Source organism: Crassostrea angulata, chromosome 10 (genome assembly GCF_025612915.1).
Source record: "Crassostrea angulata isolate pt1a10 chromosome 10, ASM2561291v2, whole genome shotgun sequence".
NCBI classification, from domain to species: Eukaryota; Metazoa; Mollusca; class Bivalvia; order Ostreida; family Ostreidae; genus Magallana; species Magallana angulata.
Window position 1 is genome coordinate 48,932,591 of NC_069120.1, and position 21,025 is coordinate 48,953,615.

Sequence of the window (21,025 nt, forward strand, 5' to 3'; positions counted from 1 at the left end):
ACTGTTGAAATTGACACCCCTCGAAAACCATTGTCAACCGACGCGAAGCGGAGGTTGACACTGGTTTTCGAGGGGTATCAGTTTCATTAGTTACCCTCCCAAACAGGCACTATCTAATATTTATTATACTGAATGTCTTAATTTTAGAGAAAATTTTACTGCTTTTATATAGAAATGAAGTGAATTCCTCTGCTAACCGTACGCGCATAATTTACGCGCATGTAACATTTATTATACTTTCATGTTAAATACTGAAATCTGAGTGGTTTTGACGCAGTTGATAATCCGTTCTATTATCCTCTGCGTTAACAACACACTTGGCAACGGGTAACACTATATAAATAGCGCCTGTTTGGGAGGGTCACTGTTGAAATTGTCACCTCGAGACAACCATTGTCAACCGACGCAAAGCGTACGCGCATAATTAATTCGTTGTGTTACCCGTTGCCAAGTGCATTGCTAACGCTGAGGGCAATAGAACGGATTACCAACTGCGTCTAAACCAATCAGATTTCAGTATTTAATGTGAAAGTATAATCAATATTAAATAGTGCCTGTTTGGGAGGGTAACTGTTGTACGTACGCGCATAATATACGCACATGTAACAATTCGTTGTGTTACCCGTTGTCAAGTGCGTTGCTAACGCTGGGGCAATAGAACGGATTACCAACTGCGTCTAAACCAATCAGATTTCAGTATTTAACATGAAAGTATAATAAAACGAATTGTTACATGCGCGTAAATTACGCCCGTACGGTTAACCGAGGAATTCACTTCATTTCTATATAAAAGCAGTAAAATTTTCTCTAAAATTAAGACATTCAGTATAATAAAATATATAGTGCCTGTTTGGGAGGGTAACTGATGAAACTGATACCCCTCGAAAACCATTGTCAACATCCGCTTCGCGTCGGTTGACAATGGTTTTCGAGGGGTGTCAATTTCAACAGTTATCTTCCCAAACAGGCACTATTTATATAATGTTATACATGTACTTCATTGTTTATACACATAACCTAAAAAAGAAGTGTCACAAGAATTGTATTATAATATAAGTGAACTATATGTTTTCACCTTTCTTTCTCCCCACCCCCAATATTTTTCTGTTCTGAGTTCTAAGTAAGTAATAAATATTCCTTAATGTTTTGTTCAGAGTTTTACCGACAGTAAGCCTCCACCCCTTGGCAACCCCCCCCCCCCCCCTCCAGTCCCCATGGGAATTTTTTCTGGATCCGCACATTTAGTACATTTCATCATACCGCGGTCATTGTACATTGTGATAAATATAAACAGTTTCAGCTAGATATAGACCTAGTTGAGCATGGATTGGTTGCAAATTGGGACGCAGCAAAATAAGGAAATTAAAATCAATATATTTTATTATATACAGAATGCACATTATCTATAAAATGAAAGAAAAATACATAAATGTACAGCGCCTCGATATTCACAGCATGGTTCATTATAATGGCTCAGGAAAAATTGCATACTGAGTATTCATTGAAAAGAAGGCCAGTATTAATATACGGGTCGCATTGCTCAACTGAGGAACAATAGGTATGATAAAATCAGCTTAATGGAGTAATAATACAACTATCTGAACAATATAGTATAATGTAGCTAGATCTTGTATAAATAAAAATCCCCTCCCTGATTTTCGTACATTAGTAATCAATCCCATCTTAAACAGGATGATTTTACAGTCATATCACATGCTGAGAATTGCAGTTTTCAAAAATATCCAAAGCAGTTGTTTACTAGTATATGTACATATGGAATATAAACCTACATCAAAATCTGAACCCCTTGCGATGCCCAAGAATCGTCCAGGAGCCAAAGTCTAAACAATTTTAAAGAATCAGCAATATGTCAAAATGCTTGCATATAAGTAAAACCATATATTATAACATTTCAGTTTTGTGAATGTTTAAAATTTTTCCCTTTGTAAAATTGGACCCCCAATGGGACACCACCCTACTCCTCTAGATTTTGATCTGATCGAATTTGATTTAAAAAGCTTTTTCTCTATATATTCCTTATTCCTATGTAAATTTTTGCCCCCTTCCTCCATGTTGTGACCACATCCTACCCCAAGGGTTCATAATGAATAAACTTGAATATACCATACCTGAGGGTGCTTCCCTACATGTTTTAGCTTTTCTGGCTGATTGTTTTCTAAAAAGAAGATTTTTAAATACTTTCTTGTATATATATTCCTATGTAAAATTTGAACCCCAACCAATCTTGCCCCATCCTACTCATGGGGTTCCTAATTTTCACAACTTTGAATGTACACTTCATGGGGATGCTTTAACATAAATTTCAGCTTTCCTGCCCAAATAGTTCCTGAGAAAAAGATTTTTAAAGATTTACTCAAAAAATTTAAATAATTCCTTATTATCTCCCTTTAAAAAGGGCATGGCCCTTTGAACCCCCTTTGCCTAAGAATGTTCTGTGCCAAGTTTGGTTAAAATTGGCCGAGTGGTTCTGGAGATGATGTTGAAAATGTGAAAAATTTACGTACGGATAACACAAGAGTATCGGAAACTGTCCCTCATTTGTAGCTGCCAGTTCATTGTTAGTCTATTTTTTTTAACTGTACTACTAGTATGTGATGCAACACTGCAAAAGAAAGTCTTGTTTAATTAGCCAGAGGATCCATCTCAAAGACCAAGAATGCCCCCCTTCTCGCCAGCAAATTTAAATCATTGCCAAACACGGTATGAATTACGGAAGCGTATTGGTGCCAAGTTGTAATTTTTTTTCTTTAAAATTCCAACTTTCAAGTTGGAATTTCCTACTTTTTCCAACTTTAATCGCGGAATTTCGAACTTTAAAGCTGATTTTTTGAACTTTTAAGTTAAAATTTCCAACTTTAAATAAAAAAAATTCCAATTCCAAATTAAATGCTATCTTAATATTTTAAACAAGAGGGTGTCGTAAGGTAAATGCAGGGTTAGAAAGAAGCTCACTAAGAGACAATTAAGATCAAAACAAAGCCTTGGAATTTGTATATTTTGATCGTGCCCTTATCTACATGGCATTGATAAAGATCACTTATTAAAAGACATTCGAATGAAATTAAAAAACTTATCAAAATAACAACAGAAGATTAAAATGGAAATTCCAACTTTAAAGTTGGAAAAACGAAGCCTTAAGTTAGAATTCCTAGATTAACATTAACATATATTAAAGTTGGGAATACCAACTACTGTGAAATCATTTAATTTCGTGGGGGCCAATTTTCGTTGATTGTGGATTTTTCGCTTATTTGTGGGGATGTAATTTCGTTGATGTGTCAGTTATCAGTTTGAGTAGGTAAACTAAATCTTTGATAATTAGTTTTCATTGAGGATGTAAATTCGTGGGCAAGGGTTACCCACGAATACCACGAAAATTGAGCCACCACGAATTCTAATGATTCGACAGTAATTCCAATTAACTGTAGAGTTGGAAAAATATAAGCTTTAAAGTTGTAAGTTTCAAGATTCTAACTTTAAAGTTTAAAAGATCAACTTTAAAGTTGGAAATTCTAACATTAAATTTGGGAAATCCAACTTTAAAGATGATTCAAAGTTAATCCAAGATCAAACTGGAAATTCTAAGATTAAATGTGGAATTTCTAACTTTAAAGTTGAAATGAAAAAAATCAATTTTAAAGTTGAAAATTTTAGGATAAAAGTTGAAAATCCCAACTTTAAAGATGATTTAAAGGGACTTGGACACGATGTGACTTAAAATTTTCAAATTTTATTTTTCCATTTTCAATGTTTATACTGATAAAAATAGAAATTATAATGCTAAGTCAAAATTTGAAAGTCATACATCAAGTTATAAGCAAGTTACAGAGTTCGTAATTCTTTGTTTTGTAAACAAAGCTGGAATATTGTCATTTTTACATATGTGTTATATTGGTGTAAGTTTCAATCAAATGTATCTTTCTTTTGTTGATAACAGTATTTATGAAGATACTAAATTAGTTTAAATTGTTTTTACATGTCATTTTGTCTAAGAAATGGTAATTCTCTACATTACATTTTTTGTAAACAACTATAAGACTCGAGCTTTGTTTACATAACAACCAATTCTTACCTCTGTATCTCGCTCGTAACTTGACTTTAACATTCAATATTATGGTCAATCGTTTAAAATGCACCAATAAACCATTTTATACATAAAGAATAAAAATAAAATTTTTGATCACAAATCGTGTCCAAGTCCCTTTAACAAACTGGAAATTATAAGATTAAAGTTGGAATTTCTAACTTTAAAGTTGGAAAAAAAATCAATTTTAAAGTTGAAAATTTTAGGATAAAAGTTGATAATCCCAATTTTAAAGTTGATTTAAAGTTACTCCAAGATCAAAGCTGGAAATTCCAACTCAAAGGCTGGAAAAATCAAGTTTAAATTTGAAAATTTCAACTTTAAAGTTGATTCAAAGTTAGTCCAAGATCAAAGCTGGAAATTCCAACTCTAAGGCTGGAAAAATCAAGTTTAAATTTGGAAATTTCAACTTTAAAATGTTGGAAATTTTAAGATTTAAGTTTAAAGATGGAAATTCCAACTTCAACGTTTGGATTGTAAAGAAGAAAATTACAATGCGGCACTAATACGATCTTAATGCATTAATCACACGATCAAATGAATAGACATATGCATATAATCCTTTGAAATTTTGGAAATCCACAAAAGTCAGTGTCCTCTTGACTGCTCATCTCTGATCAGATTTGGGTTTGTCGAAATGGGTACATTCTCAGATGTTGGCGAGTTGCAGAAAAAAGTGTTTCAAAGGAATTTCATGTTAGCTTTTTAAAGCAAGTTAAATACTAGTATTTAATGGGTATTGATCATTAAACATATTTGGACATTTTTGCTTTTTGTTTATCGGCTGTTGTAACATTTCGACCATTACAATGGAATGAACTAAAAGACATCATAGCAAAAAAGTATGCGACAAGATATCAAATTGTTGTAAAAGTTTATTTAGTTATATATTTATGTTGAGAAAATATCAACTAGTAACAAACATCTCGCAATAAAAATGATATAAATATAAATGATAATAAAAAAATGTAAAGCTTATGCAAAACAGAGTCACAAAATAATTTCAAATTAATGTTGTAACGCTCTTCTTCTTCTACGGAATCTCCAGCACTGACTTTGTAACTCTTCTTCCTCTGAAACAAAATTTAAAACATACATGCATGACCATGTTATTTATAAATAAAAAAGCCTTATATTCAAGCAGTGTTCGATTAGTCACTTACCCACTGCATTGTCGTCGTTCATTGCGAAGAGCGCTGCAAAAATAATAGTTCAAAATATGATCATGTCTGTATATAATATACTATATGGTAGTTGAAGTATGTATGATGTTATCATAGAAATCGGACTCACCCATAAGGGCAATAGAAGACATGTCTGGTTCTTCTCGGAACCAACTTTTTACGAATTCAGCTGTCTAAAAAGAGAAGGTTGGTGTAAGAGTTCTAAACATCATGATTAAGCCTTTGGGACATTTGTTTGCCGAACATTAGAACCATCCTTATAAGCTTCCTATCCCTATATAAACTCGGGAAATGCTTTAAAAAAATATCCTACATGTGAGGCGGCATGGATGAAAACAACTATTGAACCACCAAATGGCAATTGTTAAGTTACATACGCTGATTTGGAGTTGTGAGATGATCCACCGAGAGAAGACTTTGGTCAGAAAGCCACAAAGCCGGGCCGACTTCCCCCGGAACTTGATCTTGACACTCCTAGCCGTACATTCCACGTGACCATGGTGGACAAGCCTCATTAAGGTATCACGGTCGGCGTTGTTGGGGTTTCGTTGGTCGCCATGCGAATTAACGTGGGTTACTCGGGGGTGGCGTGCGTTTTGATTTCGGTGGCCTGCAAAAATCAATCGATGGTAAGAGATGAACGTTCAGAGCAACACAAAACCATCAGTAGTTACTAAGCAAAACAGAACTAATTCACAATGTTTCATTCAAACTTACGTATTGGAGGACTGATGACTAGGGAGAGACCAGAAACAATGACGTCAAAATCTCCATCGCCTGATAGTCTACGACGAACATACAAGATCATATAATAATTCAGCCCTTATACTGGCGAACTACTAACTATATAACAGACGGTTTGTACAATTCAAGCAGTAAGAATATCAATACAGGGGAAGCATGCAACTGATTTTACAACTCACAATCTGCCGTAGGTGAAGCGGTATTTGCCCACCATGCTGACGCCACCGCCTTTGGTGGTGATGACGTCATTTTTCATGGCGGCGGAGGGGAGATGAAGGTTTGTTGTACGCATTCTGGTGACACAAAACAGTTATGGCAATATGATGTCAAATTAATTGCAAATCATTGAAAAAAATCTTTATAATTATGTAAAAAAAAAAGAAAGAAAGAAAATCAAAATCTTATTTGAAGCATAAAGGTTCTTCAATCATGGGCCACAATTTTTATAAGAAAAGAAAGAGAAAAAATTATTTCATAATGAACGACATACTAGTACCCAGAAGATCAATGATGTTATGATGATTCATACTTATGATGCACTTATAATTACCCTGTCAGTTCAAACTGCACCCCCGAGGTTTCCCCGATCTGGTCCGGGATGTCCCGCTGAAGCAGACGTTCTACCACCGTCCTCACACTCAGTCCGTCTGCAAAGAAGAAGCAGACTACAACGTGTCTATCAAAGATGCAGACGACATGTAAATCAAGAAAGAAACAGACGACACGTAAATCGAAGAAGCAGAAGGTATGTAAATCTAAGAAGCAGAGGACATGTAAATTGTAACAAGGTTTCCTAATAACCATACACATGTTCAAGACAGTAAAACAACAGTATGGAAGTTTGGAAGACAAAATTGGACCTACCAGCCATCCCTGTCTAAAAATCCCTTCTGGTGCGATCAAGTCATTCCTCACACGAGATTTATTTTAGAAGAAACCTTTGAAAGAAAAACGTATAATTAAAAATCCAATATATCAATAAATCAATGTGAATTAACTTGTTTAAAAGTCCATATGGATATTGCTATCGATCTTTGCCGACACCCCCTGGCATCTTTAGACACTGGAAGAATTCCATTGATTTAATTTTTAAGGCAGAAAAAAACTGTGTCTCCGGTGGTCCATTATTATTCATTCCTCCACATTCTAACCCCCTAACACAAGAAGCATACCAGTCAAAGAGAGGGTTGAAATAATGAGGCAATTTATACTCAACAATCCAAAATGAAATATGCAAAAGGGAATTACAATTGTGTGGCTGTACTAACCTTTTTTATCTGTTATTCCATGTTGCTGATCTCACATCGTTTAACAATCGAATTATCTATGTAAACCTATGTAAACAAAGAGTACAAAAAGGTTAATGGTAAAGGGAAATGCATGAATTTCAGACTTGTCGCTTCAAGGTGCAAATAACATGGGTAATCCTAGATCGCAAAAAAGTCTGTAATCAATCGAACACCCCTAATTAGATTTCACCAGGAAGTGTCTCGTGATTGTTCCAGGGTATTTATAAATCACCAGCCAATTTATCCCCGCGACAAGCTTGGCCTGGAATCGGCTGCTGTTTTAAATATTTCATTACCAATCCAGATCGTCTCGCATTAATCCTGATCTCGAGCGTGGTAGGTGATTATACCAGCATATCTCCAATCTCATTCGAATTAAAAACTTACCGCCTTTATTTAGTGAACGGTACACCAGAGTCGGAGATTTGTGGTCGCTGAAAGGAGAGGAAATCGGGGTCCATTTGATTACTGTATTTACATGATATCGGTGATTTCCCCGGATGTTTTGTTACCAAAGTAAGGCCAATCGATAAAAAGTTTTCATCACGGAAAAATAAAGCTGTCCCACTGGGCCTCATCAGCTGCCATAAGTGAACATACTGAATTCCTGCAATACTATAAAGTCAAAGTGTTCCCCAAACTCGATTTGATGCAGATGATTGGGTCAAAACATGTCATTTCACACTTTGACTTAAGAAAATCAATAGCAAATGTTTCTGATACGGTAGAATAAAAAGAGATATAGTCATTATATAGATTTTTTCGGTTGTGTTATGTCAATTTTCACTTTGCAAAATCAACAAACGTGAATACGCGTATCGGCCGGAGATAAGGCTAAAAACTTAAAGACAGTATTTTAGTAGAGGTACATGTATATACCACAACAGGAACATTGTAAAGGAAGGGGGAGGTCAATAAAATGAGTGGTCCAGATCGACCCTTCTCCTCAGTCATTGTTTGAAGCGGTTTCAAACATCGCAGAATGTTTAAACACTTCTGATATTAATGAAAAAAGGATCTTTAAACCATTAATAGTCGCGGAAATTCAGATTAATATATGTGTGTACATCTATAAGTTTTAACTTTGACTATATTAGTAAGTAGGACATACCTGTTAGCGATGACGGAGTAATTCCGCGTGACAGAGGGCAAGCACGTGTCTATACTGTCACACAAGTAGTATAGACCATGATTAAAACATGAGTAGAAAATCGATGCTCCCGCTAAATCTAGAGCCCTGTCCCTACAGAGGAACTACTGATATTTGACTCTGTGTGATATTACTAATGATGGGGGTCTGCCAAACATGTCAATATTATAACGAAAGTATACCAGATATAGTCATACAAAACTGTAACGTAAGGTTCGGTGTACATATATAAACTGATAAATAGGTATATACTTATCAGTATTCGTTTACAAACACTCACAATTATTTCATTGTTGGAGGTGTTTTGGTCAAGCTCGTAGACATTGACGCGAAAATGTTCATTTTCAGTCCCCCCCCCCCCAAAAAAAAATTGTTTATGCAAAATGCGATGTATATATTGATTTCTAAAGCGACAACCAGGAAGATTCTAACCGTTGACAGCTTTGTGTCACGTTGTAAAGTTACATAACGCAAAATTTATATGATCGTTTAAAAAGATTACATTTTTTTCTATGTTCGCTTCCTTTTTACCAGAATGAACCACCAAAGAGAGCAATTTATTGTTTGAATATTTGTAAAAAAAAAATAAATAAACAATAAGTTATTTAAAGTGTAAGATATGATTGACCATAACGACCACCACAAATTGCTAATTTAGTAAAGATAACCAATTCATAAATGATGATGATGATGATGATGATGATGGCAACGGCGATGGTGACAAAGTACTAGTATATGTACACGCATGTATGGATTAGAAAATGAGAGATCTGAAACAAGTTCTACCTCTGCATTGAAGACAAACACTAATACTCAGTAATGATTTTGTTAAAGAACACAATCAGATCAGCGTGATATTTGCATCAATGAAAGTACAAGTGAGTTCTTCTGTTCACTGATCGTCTAATTTGGCTTTGTCCCCATAACCACAGTGTCGATTTCAACCAGATTTGGCACCAAGCATTTTAAAGCGAAGGGCTTTACAAAATTTGTTTAAACGAAGGGCCAGTCCTTCTTCCAAGGGAAATAATCATTAATAATTCATGTAAGACAATGAGTTTACCATAGAACAGACCACAATAGGCTTCAAGTTCGTCACATAACGGGTAGAAATTGTGAAAATTATTAAGTAACCAACTTTTTGCATAGGTTCCAGTTTGTTTTTCTTGACCCCTCGGGGTCAGAGGGATCCACAAGTTAGGAGGTGTGGACAATTTTTTAAAAATCAGTGTCTACTTTAGAAAGTGAATACTGTGATTTTTGAAATTACAAAAAAAAAAAATCAAAGTTTTATGAAACATTTTCAAATGTACTCATTCATGTGGTTCAAAAAGTGACCTCAGTCAGGACAGGATTAGTTACGGATAAAAACGTATTTTACATAGAAAAGAAAAAAATTCTTCTGAAAAAAAAAATCAAAAGCAGATACTGTATGTAAATTGTGAATAAAATATGGATGCATGCTAATTTGAATTTTACTAATTCAATTTAAGAGTTTGTGAAAATGAAATTCATAGTAGTACAAGGGATAGCAAGTAATTTTTTTTTTGCATTTTTAAGATTAGGAAAATGAAATTGGCTTTCTTATAAGGATGAATTCGTTGTTTGTGTGCTTGCAGTAACTCTGATTTCATATGATATTAAATGGGTCATCTAACTACTATGGAATCATTTTATTTAATTTTGCTTGCCTTTTGGAGAAAAAAAAACCCTGGGCAAACTGAAAAGCAAGAAAATAAGGAAGTAAATTTCGCCTGTAAAAGAATTGGTTTTTATTTTTGTTTAGTTTGCTTATTGATTAGTTGCTGACAATTATCTCAACACCAGCTGAAAATAATAGATAGATGTGTTAACAATAATGCTCTGATTCCAAGTCCGAACTGTAACACAGACAACTGTAATGAAATTGACACTTTACATCATAGATATTTCCAATGTAAAATCATACAAATTTTCTGGAAAGATCTAATATATTGGTGGCAACAACATATAGAAAATGTCAATCACTTAACAATGCAAGATGTCATATTTGGTATCTACAAAGTAAAAAATGTTCCACTAAATTATTGTACTTTACTTGGAAAATGCTTTATACATCTAATTCATTCAAAATCTCCTGGCAAACAAATTGAGTTCATTGCTTTTAAAAATTTTCTAAGAAACAAACTTCATGCGAAAGAAAATTATCTTTGTTCGAAGAATCAAATGCTCATTTTTTACGAATTATGGCAGCCAATATTAGTTAACTTATAAACTTTAGTCTCTCAGTTTTATATGGATTGTCTTGATTGTTTGAAGATTGCTGATCAATGCTTTCTACCATGTTAAAAACTAAGATGCATGTATATTTTAGATCCATGTTAATATTTTAGCTCCATGTCCAAAGTACTAGTATATTGATCTGTTTCCATGCTATTTATCATTTATTCTATTGTGAAACGTTTTGAATTATGTTCTAAAAATATATGTACCATAATTGTTGAGCCAATAAAATATTCACTCACAAAAAAAAAAAAAAAAAAAAAAAAAATAATGCTCTGTACAAAGAGAAAGGCCCTGACAATTCATCTTCTTGTTGCATAAGAAGACCTTGAGTTTCACGAAACCAAATAAAAAGGTTTAAGACCAGGCATAAATTCCCGCTGACAAAGATCCCACACTATGTTCGTGAGAACCAAACTTTTCCAGTGACAACAGCATGCCGTGATCAATAAGGGATACAGAGTTCAGGGTGTAACTGCATTATGTTGACTTCAGTATCTGAGAACATTAGCCTCAGCCTTAATTTCCTAGAAGACAGACAGTTCATAGACTTATGAGGGCAGTGATTCTGTGTATTAAGGTGGCTGGTGGTCAACAAATTAACAATCAGATCTACCAGGTACCTTAAAGAAGATGGGTGGATAAGGCGTGTAAAATGCCCATACGCGGTCGGACAGGCTACTAAAAAAATAAAGTACATGTATCAACGAATCTGATGGGGTTTTTTTTAAAACAATATATATTTAACGAATCATTTATTTGTAACATGTAGGTATGTTCAATACTTGGAATATGTTGACTCAAACAGGCGTATACGTATCAAAACCTGCAAATATTGTCATTTTTTAGAACTTCAAGGCATTTTCTATTATAGAGTGGGTCTGTGCTCCATATTTTTCTCATAGTCTAATTAAGGTCTAATGGAAAACAAACCGATTTCAATCAACAAAAACGTGGAGAGATGACCCACTATACATTAGAAATATCATTTTGTATTCCAACAACTGAACGTATTGAAAAATAATACAAGTCCGGTAATTCGTGACCTTAGTCACACATAATATTTAAAAAGCCTTCTTTGTTGTGTCTGAAATGGCTCAGTGGTTAGAGTACCTGGCATAAGCTAACCGTATATATTTAGGGTTTTTATGTTACGGGTTCGATACCACCAAAATTTACGACAATATTTTTTTTTCTTATTTTTTGTTAAATATATTAAAAACTGACTATAGTTAGAAATTTTGCTTTTGCAAAGTTGTATTATTATATGTTTGAATAGATTTGATTGGGGAAAAATAAATTTAAAATTGTATTTCACTACTAAACCGAATGGGCATTTGCGCCATCTTATTCCCCCATCTTCAAATTTGACACGTGATATTTTTTGCAAAAAAACTAACATTTAGTAATTTGAGAAAAAATCCAAGTATTTGGTTCTTAAAATTTTGAACATTTTCCTAAATCTTTATACAGAGCTCTTCTTTATAAGGAGGTGCAAATATAGCTTAAACATGACCAGGACCATCCAGCCCCCTTAAAGGTTTGTTAGACTGGTTAACATTAGCAATCTTAATCACTGATGATAAACTTGACACTAAACACAACAAGAAGTCTCTTTTCTAGGTTTATTTGATTTTATGTAAGAAACATGAAATCGCTGATGTCAGATTTGAACTTGATATAAAAAAACAAAACAAGTAACAACTGGTTTCCATGTTAACAAAAAATCTCAGTGGCCAAGAGTACATATATAAATCTATAACTGGCATAATCACCTTATAGATGTATTACTAATACAAATATCAACACTGCAATACAAAATACATGTATTACAAATTACATTCAAATTACAATTACTGAAATGTAATCATACTAGAATTGGTATCCACTATGTGTTACAAAATACATGTACCATAAAACCATTGGACTAGGCTAATAACAATAATTTTACATATTGTAAAACCAGTGTAATGCAATCATTTTATATTACATATATTACAATATCAAAGCATTATCATGATATCACCATTGTCATATCCACAGCCTCTGTATTACAAATTACAACCTCTAAACTATTATCACATTTGTATTCTTCACCCTCAAAATAAAATTTATTTACCAGGTAAATTGGATAAAAATCAAAATGTAAAGTTGTGACATAACCCAGCAATAACATAACTAAGGTACACAACCTGTGCCAGATTTTATGATATGGCATATTACAAATCAATCTAACTACAGTAATCAATAAGATTTGTAAAATTAATGGACTGCTACTATTTCATAAAAATCTAAACAAACCTGTTTTAAGCCATACATCAATGACTTTCAACCACTGAATTTCATAAAACAGATACTTTTAAGATACTGTGGAATCATTAGATTTCGTGGTGGCTCAATTTTCATGGAATTCGTGGGTACCTCTCATTCACGAATTAACACCCCCCACGAATTTTAATGATTCCACAGTAAGCTTTGTATTAGAGGGCTGTTAAACTTTTCTGATAATGACTTCTAATAAAGCTATTAAACATTCTGTTGGTAATATCTGATAAGATTGTTTAACTTAAAACATCTTAATCATTCTTCATTTATGTTAAATGTTGTTGGGTGAAGTTCGCCTGATTTTTTATTTTAATCAGATGTAGAGAAAAACACCTCATAGACCAAACAAGTAGCAAAGAATTAATAGCAACACCAAATTTCATTGGATAATCAAAAGATCATCTCTGACCTAATTCCAAAGAGAATGATTTCCAATGTTTTAGAAGACAGGTTGAATATATAATCAACTTGTACAGTAAACACATACAAATGAACACAATAAAACATTATCAGGTCAAACAGATTACTGAAGAACACTTGAATAAAGGCTTTGGGGATGATAAGGTGATAATTGTTAAATGTTCTGCAAATAATGACACACTAGTCTATGATAAAATTCTAGAAAGAAAATTTTTAAAACAAAATACAAAACATTTATAAAATGATACAAACTAAATAAGTTAATATTAAATAAAACAGTTTACGTAATAAGCTACTCTGTTCCTCCAAGTAAGATTGGTCTCTTTAGAATTCTCAATATTGATAGAAAAAAGTGCTATCTCACAGACACCAAAGAAAACAAGGAAAAACCTCCTTTTTCAATGTGTGACCATATGAATGCCAATGGCTGGTGACAAATTAGGTGAGCTAAAAAATCAGGAGAAAAATTCTTGATTGACAGGAGTTATAAATACTGAGAGTGATGAAGAGGTAGAGATAAGTCTGGACTAGAGGGGTAGTAAAATAGGGGGACTGATTTCTGTTGTAGATAAAGTCATATTCTGGTAAGTAGGACAGATATGGAATAAATATTAGGTCAAATCACCTTCTTCACTATACATGTCTATATATATACATGTATGTACATGTAAAAATAAGGATTACTTCATTTTGTAGATAGTTAAGATGGATATTTAAGAAATACAGAAGCACAAAAGACTTTACAAAATGAAATGATACATATACATGAATAGAATTAAGAAATATAATATTCTTACTTAAATAAAAGTTATTAATCTGATGAATAGTATTACAGGATTAACAACCCACCAGTTTAATTTTGATACATGCATTGTATTGATAGACAATAGTTTTGGGATTACAACCAATTATTGCATTGTTAATGCTCTCCTGTAATTTCGTCTGACCCAGCTCTGAAATGCCTGGATGAGAGTACATCAGTACAAGTACTATTAAGGTACAGCTTTGACATTCCTTACAGCTCCATGTCAGAATGACTTGGTCAACTCATTAACTTTTTCTTTCCCATGAATAATGCATACCTTATTCTGAATGAATCCTTTACACTTTTGAGAATGGAAATTTCAACAGTTGTGTGAGAACTAACAAATTTATGAACAATACAGCAGTAAGTTTTGTTAAAATAATCTTTGATTTCATACTTCCAAAATCTGAAGCGCCTCACTTCTTAATTGGTGGGAAGAAAATTAATATAATAATGTAATAATGAATAATGAAATGATGTACAATGTAACTTTGCCCAGTCATTAATTGTATGTGGGATTGGCCTTATGGTTTTAAAAATATAGAGCCAGAATTCCATAATTCAAGTATACAGAACAGAAAGTGACAGATTTTAGTGACCTATACTTAGACTTCATTAAAGCTCATTTTAAATCAAATTTTCAGCATCCTTTAAATTTGGTACATCAACAGATCTAATGAAACATTGATGAATGCTGCCGAATCAACAAAAAATCTGTTAATCTATTGCACACAATTTTCAAAACAATATGCTTACACAAACTACCAGGCATATATTCATTATAGCACAATTTCGGATAACTGCCCTGGATGTATCCTTATTGACTAGAGATAGTGGTACTATTAAATTTAAGCAGCATTTTACAACTAAAATATCCACACATTGTTTACATGAAAATATAGACATTCTCTCTCAGTTCTGAATCCCAGGAAGGGACAATTAGTGTCCATCAGCACTAAAGTCTAATATCACAATTTGTAATGTCAACCTATTCTGCTGAATTAGATAAGGATGCTTGTATAACATTCTGCTCAATGCCCACGCTTCAGTCCATCTAGGAATAAAAGTTCCCATCACTAGAAATTCCTATAAATCTCTCTGTGGTAACAAATTGCACAACCCCTGCATGTTCAATATACAGGTTTGACCTCTGGCCTCTCTTTCGTGTGACCTGACCTTTGACCTATCGGTTGACCCATCTCTTCATTGACTCCTCCCAGTCCGTGTTGCTGCTCTCTTCGTCGTCCGTGCGGATGTAGGAGTCCGCGTCGGACTGGAGATAACTCTCGTCGTCCGTGGTGTGAGTACTGGACGTCATTCTGTTAGGGAGCTCCTAGAAATTAACAATGTACAGTCTCAGTACCACAGTTGTCTTTCTTTACTTTGCCCAACTTTAACTTTATTCATGGGAAGATGTCACTAAAGCTTCATTTTAAATGATCAAAAATGACAAAATTACATTTTACATTTCATTAGATTTGATAAAGATTATGAAATGGTTAAGTCCTCAACCGAAACAGTGTTTTATATTTGTTTAATGACTAGAATATTTTGTAATTTTTTTTTCATTAAGATAAAAAAAAAAAAACCAACATACAAGTTTATGTGCATGTAACATTAAATCTATGATATAAAATTTATGATTTTATAAAATATATTTTGTCTTGAAAAGAATGACAATAAGAAACCATTTTGCAATACAGAAAATAATTTCTTATTTCCTGGGATTTTGCATCTAACAGCAAATAAATATTTATCAATATCAGCTGGAGTGACCTACCTTTGGGTGATTGTCGTAGAGCTCGGCATCGTCGTCCTCCGTCTTGTCGTCAGTCGTTATGAACGAGTCGCCATCTTCCGTCCCTTCCCTGTTGTTATTGGTGACCGAGGAGTAAGGCAGGGCTCCGTCTGTTACTGTCCCATAAGATGGAGGCAGGGAGCTGCACAGGTAAGCAAAGGTAAGTAAAGGTAACTTAAGGTAAACAGAAGTTGTAAAACATTTCTCACTATTAAACTAGAAAATGTTTTTATTAGTAAAGATAATACATGTTTGTATACATGATAATGCAAAGCATAAATTAAAACATACTGTTATGCAGAATAATATACCAGAACATGTGTATTTTTCTTGTATGACACAAGGTCTGTCATGTTATAGGCAGCAGAATGACTCACGGATCATTGGATATTAATTATACAAAGGATACAACTTCCCAATGGCTTGTAATTCATTTTAAACTAAATCTCAAAGGTTGCCATACCAATTTTTTTTACAGTCTTCATTAGAATGCTATGAAACTGTAATCCTAGAATCTTTAAACTAGATTCTGTATTTCCTTGTCATTGCGTTACCTACCTTTCAGTTTCACTATCACTTTGGTTACTGTTCCTGTGTCGGCGTGCCTTGAGCTGGGATAGAAAGTCCTGGTCCTGATCAAGGCGATGGAGAATTTCATCATGCCAGCTGTCCACATCATCCTGAGATTCAACAGCTGATACATCCGCCAGCTCCAAGTTGGCTATAATGTATGTAAACAAAATTCAAACTCAAATCACAGATAAGATTATAATAAAGAGACCAAAAAAATCCCACAAATATCCAAACGAAACTGATGACTTAGCCCCTCTACATTTTTTTTGAAAGTTAAACATAAACCATAACCATTTTTTTTGCTTCAAGATTTTTGATAAGTCTAGCCCCCCCCCCTTTCAATTTGCTTCCGACGCCACTGGTAGAGGGGATACAATATGATTTTTAAAATGATACCTTCTTGTCTTGTGATGTTGTCTTCATCTTCATCACTGCTACTTGCCTCTGTAAAAATATGTTATCAAACATTAACCAAATCCTAAAATGTCCCTGAAATCAAAGCTCCTGATGTAATCCAGTTTTAAATTTAATCAATTTTCGAAATCCTTTTAATTAATTTATTGGTTTTCATATCCTTATGCTTGTCATCATAATTTCTTCTAGTAAGACAAAACACAGGGATATTTCCCCCCATAACTCAAATACAGATTAAACAAACAAAGCTGGTATTGTTGAGAAATGGTAGCCAAGTTTATAAATGGATCAAGTTTTGTAATAAAAATTATAGAGCCAGCTGCTCAATCCATTAAATCAGTTGAAAGAAAAGTACAGGAAAACATTTCTACCCTCCACAAGTACATGATCGAATAAATTCATTTTCTTCTTCACTCTTAATGGAGCCAAACAAACCCCAAATGAAATGAATTACTTTGCCTTTTCAGAAAACAAACCCAAAAAGCTACGTTGGTATTAAATATTTGTAAAGGCAATAAATCTATAAAGTAATTTTGAAATTTTTAAATCAAAAGAATTCACTGAATGGCTAACATCATACATCAAGTTTGACAAATGCAACATGTTATCGGATAAGTCTTGTGTTGAAAGTCTGGTTTTAACATCGATTTACAAAATCTTCAAGAAAAGAGAGATGATTTGCTTTAACAAGTATATATGGTCAAATCCTGTCTATAAAGACAACCGTGTAATCTCCTTCACTGTACGTCCATACCAACTGCAATCAGCATTGAAAAATCTATAATATACTCATTAATTTGACACTGTCTAATCCTTTTTCATATTCATAAAACACCAATGAGATGTACAATAGAGAGTAATAGTTTATCAGAATAAAAAGCCTCTTAATTCTAACCAATTCTGATCAATTTTCTGTTCATTCAAAATCAAAATGAGCTTACTGCTCTTTTTACTTGCATTTTATTCACTACCCATATGAGCTAAATTCCTTTAAACAAGGAAAGAGAAGACAAAGAGCTGGTAAAAGAGCTTGATTTTACCTGCGTTGAGCTCACTACCCACCTGAGTTGAATTCCTTAACAAGGGAAGACATGGCACTGGTCACAGAGTCGGCCGCACACATCAGGTCCTGTCTGATCAGCCTGACATTCTCCACCCCGGGGCGGGGGTTATAGAACGCCTGCCGAACCTCACCCCCAAGGCCGGCCAGCATTGAGGATTCCATGGCAGGGGTGGTGGGGATGCTGGGGGCGGGGTACCTGTCAGGGAGAGACTGGGACAGGTTCTGGGGGTGGGAGACGCTCTCTGTGGGGACGGCTCGAGGGGAAGTGGGGTGTGTCTGAAAATACAAAAAAAAAAACCAATCAATTAAACTATCTCATATCTATTAATTAGTTAAATATTACATCTCTATTAAAATATATTACATAAATATCTATTCATTACATTATTACATGGACATATCAATTCATTAATTATAACATATTAATTTGATTATCCATTTATTATCTATCTATTCATTACATTATTAAATATCCTTTCCATTAAACAATATTACAATTGTCTTCTCATTATTTGATGTGTCTGAATACAACAAAAAATGTCCATTAAAGAATATTTGAATAATGTAAATGTATTTGCTTTAAAAAATTGTTTTAAATTTAAGTTTGATATACGCAGTCATATTGTTAATGCCAATAAATGCATTAGAATCATAGCAACTGTAAAGCTGGGTCTTTCAATAACAACAAACTCAAACAGGATTGTGTAAGAAGGTGCATTTTAGATATCAAACCAAACATTATTGGAACATTTAAGATTGATTTCCTTTAAATAGCTTCAAATGAAACCAGTGGTTATGAATATCCATTATTTATTGCCAATTTGATCACCGGCAGAGGAAAGTTACCTTTTGTGCTTCTGTGATTTCAGAAGAAACAGATTATTTACCGATAGATGAATAATTGAGAAGACCATTATAAAATGCTTATAAACAGACAGCAATAGTCATCCACGGTCAATTAATGACAGCCACTCAGGAACCATATTTCACAGATCATATTCTAAAATTATTTCTATAATGCAACCTTGAAAATGAAACTCCACTTTGTAGGTTACTTGATCATTTGCTATTAAAGTTAGCATTATATTTCATTTTATTAATATGTTTAAATTTTGAAAAAAAAAAAAACTTAATTGTCCTTGACCTACTCCCTATAGATGGTGGTGGTGGTGGTAGGGTCGTGTTACAGAGAAGTCCCGAGTTAACCGATTCGCTCATCCGTCTTTTAAATATGACGGAAGTGTCGGTCAGTATTGTGAGATCTGTAGCCAGTTCCTGGTAATGTCGTCATTAATCACCCAGTAATATAAGCCTCCAACACCCAGTAATATAAGCCTCCAACACATTGATAACCTCCTAGAACAACTCAATACTTAGCCTACCCAAACACTACAATCTGAGGTAAAACCTGAAACATCATCAGTTATGAAAAACTGATCAGAATACAAAACCAATGAAGAAGTTTGTCACTTACAATAAATGAATATCCTTTTTTGCAACTGAAATAATTACTTACTATGTCTTCTATTTTTTTTTTTAGTTCTTAATTCTTTCTAACCCTATATTCTAGTTTTTTTTTCTTCAAAGGAATAATTATGATTGACTCCTGTTTATGAGCATTTTCACCATCTCATGAACCTGTCCTGGACACATCCTTCTGACCCACCTCTTCACAATTATAAAAAGATTCACCCCCTCAGTCAAAGACAAACAATATCTTCAGTAATTTTATCATTCCTCCTTAGTAACCATAACTTTCAACTGTTTTCCACTTATCCCCCCCCATACACATACTGTAGATTCCTAATTAAAAGCGAGGAATTAATTTCCGCGTAAAATCCCGAGAAGCAACCTTCACGGATTTTAAAGTCTCGCATTTATTTTTCAAACAGTTATAAACTATAGCAAATTGTAACAAAATTTTGGTGATCACGATTTTAAATTCTTGCGATTTGATACAAAATAGCGGAATCGCGGAATTAAGTACTCGCGTAAATTAAGGAATTTACAGTACCAATTATCTACAGACTATAGCAGTAGACCCCTTACCCCACTGTAACCTTAACCTGAGGCAGTCTCACCCCTTTTTCGAAAAAATTAAACCTCCAGTTATTCTCAACCTGTTCACAAACAAACAAATAATCGACATCAGTAGACCCTAACCCAGCCCGTGACTTTATCCTTCAGTAACTTTATTCCTCCTTTCCCATTTAACTTAACCTGTAGGTATCTTCCAATCTTCCAAACCAGCACCAAGCAAACAAATGCAGTTTTGTTTGTTTGTTTTTTCTTTAACAAAAGACACAGTTATCTACAGCAAAAGAATTCTCAACCTCCTCGTTCTCTACCTTCAGCAGTTTCATGAGCCCCTCGAGCTGCACCATAAGTTCCTTTCTGCTATCCTGTAGCGCCGACATTCTGGACTCCAGCTCATCTTTTCGCTGCCTGAGTTGCCGGAGTTCAGCCAGCAAGGTCGGGTTATACTCAGCACTCTCTGTACTGCGAGCGTGTGCCTCTTGTTCCGATCGGAGTCTGTGGATTTCTCTCATGATCTCCCTAACAAAGACAGAGAAATGAGGGTTAAAGTCCAGTTCAAGATTACATATTCAGAGGGTAAACAAATCTTATTAAGCCACCGTACCACATAAAAATTATGTCACTGACAGTTATTGACAGTGTACTAAGTTATAAACTTTTGAAAACACCAAAAATGACCCATGCAAATATTATAATAAATCTTTTCATACAGATTCACTCTAATTTGCAACTTTGCAACACACTTAAAAACCCCAATTTATGATGTATCTCTTAAAACCATTGTATGTCCAAATTTGAAATCCTTTTCTGAGATGTTATCTACAAAAGTTTAACAAAATTTTAATAATTCTTTTGA

The 21,025-nt window shown here is 33.9% G+C and overlaps 2 protein-coding genes across 14 annotated transcripts in view; both read right to left on the reverse strand.

The window, feature by feature from the left end:
* Positions 1–4,962: 4,962 nt before the first annotated feature.
* Positions 4,963–8,613, reverse strand: LOC128166389 (uncharacterized). 4 transcript variants are annotated; one of them, XM_052831514.1, is made up of 10 exons: positions 8,434–8,613; positions 7,302–7,357; positions 6,898–6,971; positions 6,584–6,680; positions 6,213–6,326; positions 6,007–6,074; positions 5,667–5,899; positions 5,399–5,462; positions 5,269–5,301; positions 4,963–5,178 (listed from the first exon to the last, which is right to left on the reverse strand). In XM_052831514.1, exons 3-10 carry the CDS (start codon positions 6,902–6,904, stop codon positions 5,114–5,116), a joined length of 681 nt encoding a protein of 226 aa, XP_052687474.1. In that variant the 5' UTR covers positions 6,905–6,971; positions 7,302–7,357; positions 8,434–8,613; the 3' UTR covers positions 4,963–5,113. The 4 variants fall into 4 exon arrangements, with proteins under 4 accessions (XP_052687474.1, XP_052687473.1, XP_052687476.1 ...); XM_052831513.1 differs by having other exon boundaries at positions 7,302–7,367; positions 8,434–8,612; XM_052831516.1 differs by lacking the exon at positions 8,434–8,613 and adding an exon at positions 7,710–8,387.
* Positions 8,614–12,345: 3,732 nt separating this feature from the next.
* LOC128166839 (dystrobrevin beta-like) overlaps positions 12,346–21,025 on the reverse strand; it is a 49,676-nt gene continuing 40,996 nt past the window's right edge. For all 10 annotated transcript variants that reach the window (XM_052832253.1, XM_052832255.1, XM_052832247.1 and 7 more), the window contains 6 exons: positions 20,481–20,688; positions 18,132–18,408; positions 17,052–17,099; positions 16,641–16,803; positions 16,065–16,224; positions 12,346–15,617 (listed from right to left, as the gene is read on the reverse strand). In XM_052832253.1, coding sequence (XP_052688213.1) covers positions 15,468–15,617; positions 16,065–16,224; positions 16,641–16,803; positions 17,052–17,099; positions 18,132–18,408; positions 20,481–20,688 — 1,006 coding nt within the window. In that variant the 3' untranslated portion in view covers positions 12,346–15,467. The remainder of the gene's footprint in view (positions 15,618–16,064; positions 16,225–16,640; positions 16,804–17,051; positions 17,100–18,131; positions 18,409–20,480; positions 20,689–21,025) is intronic.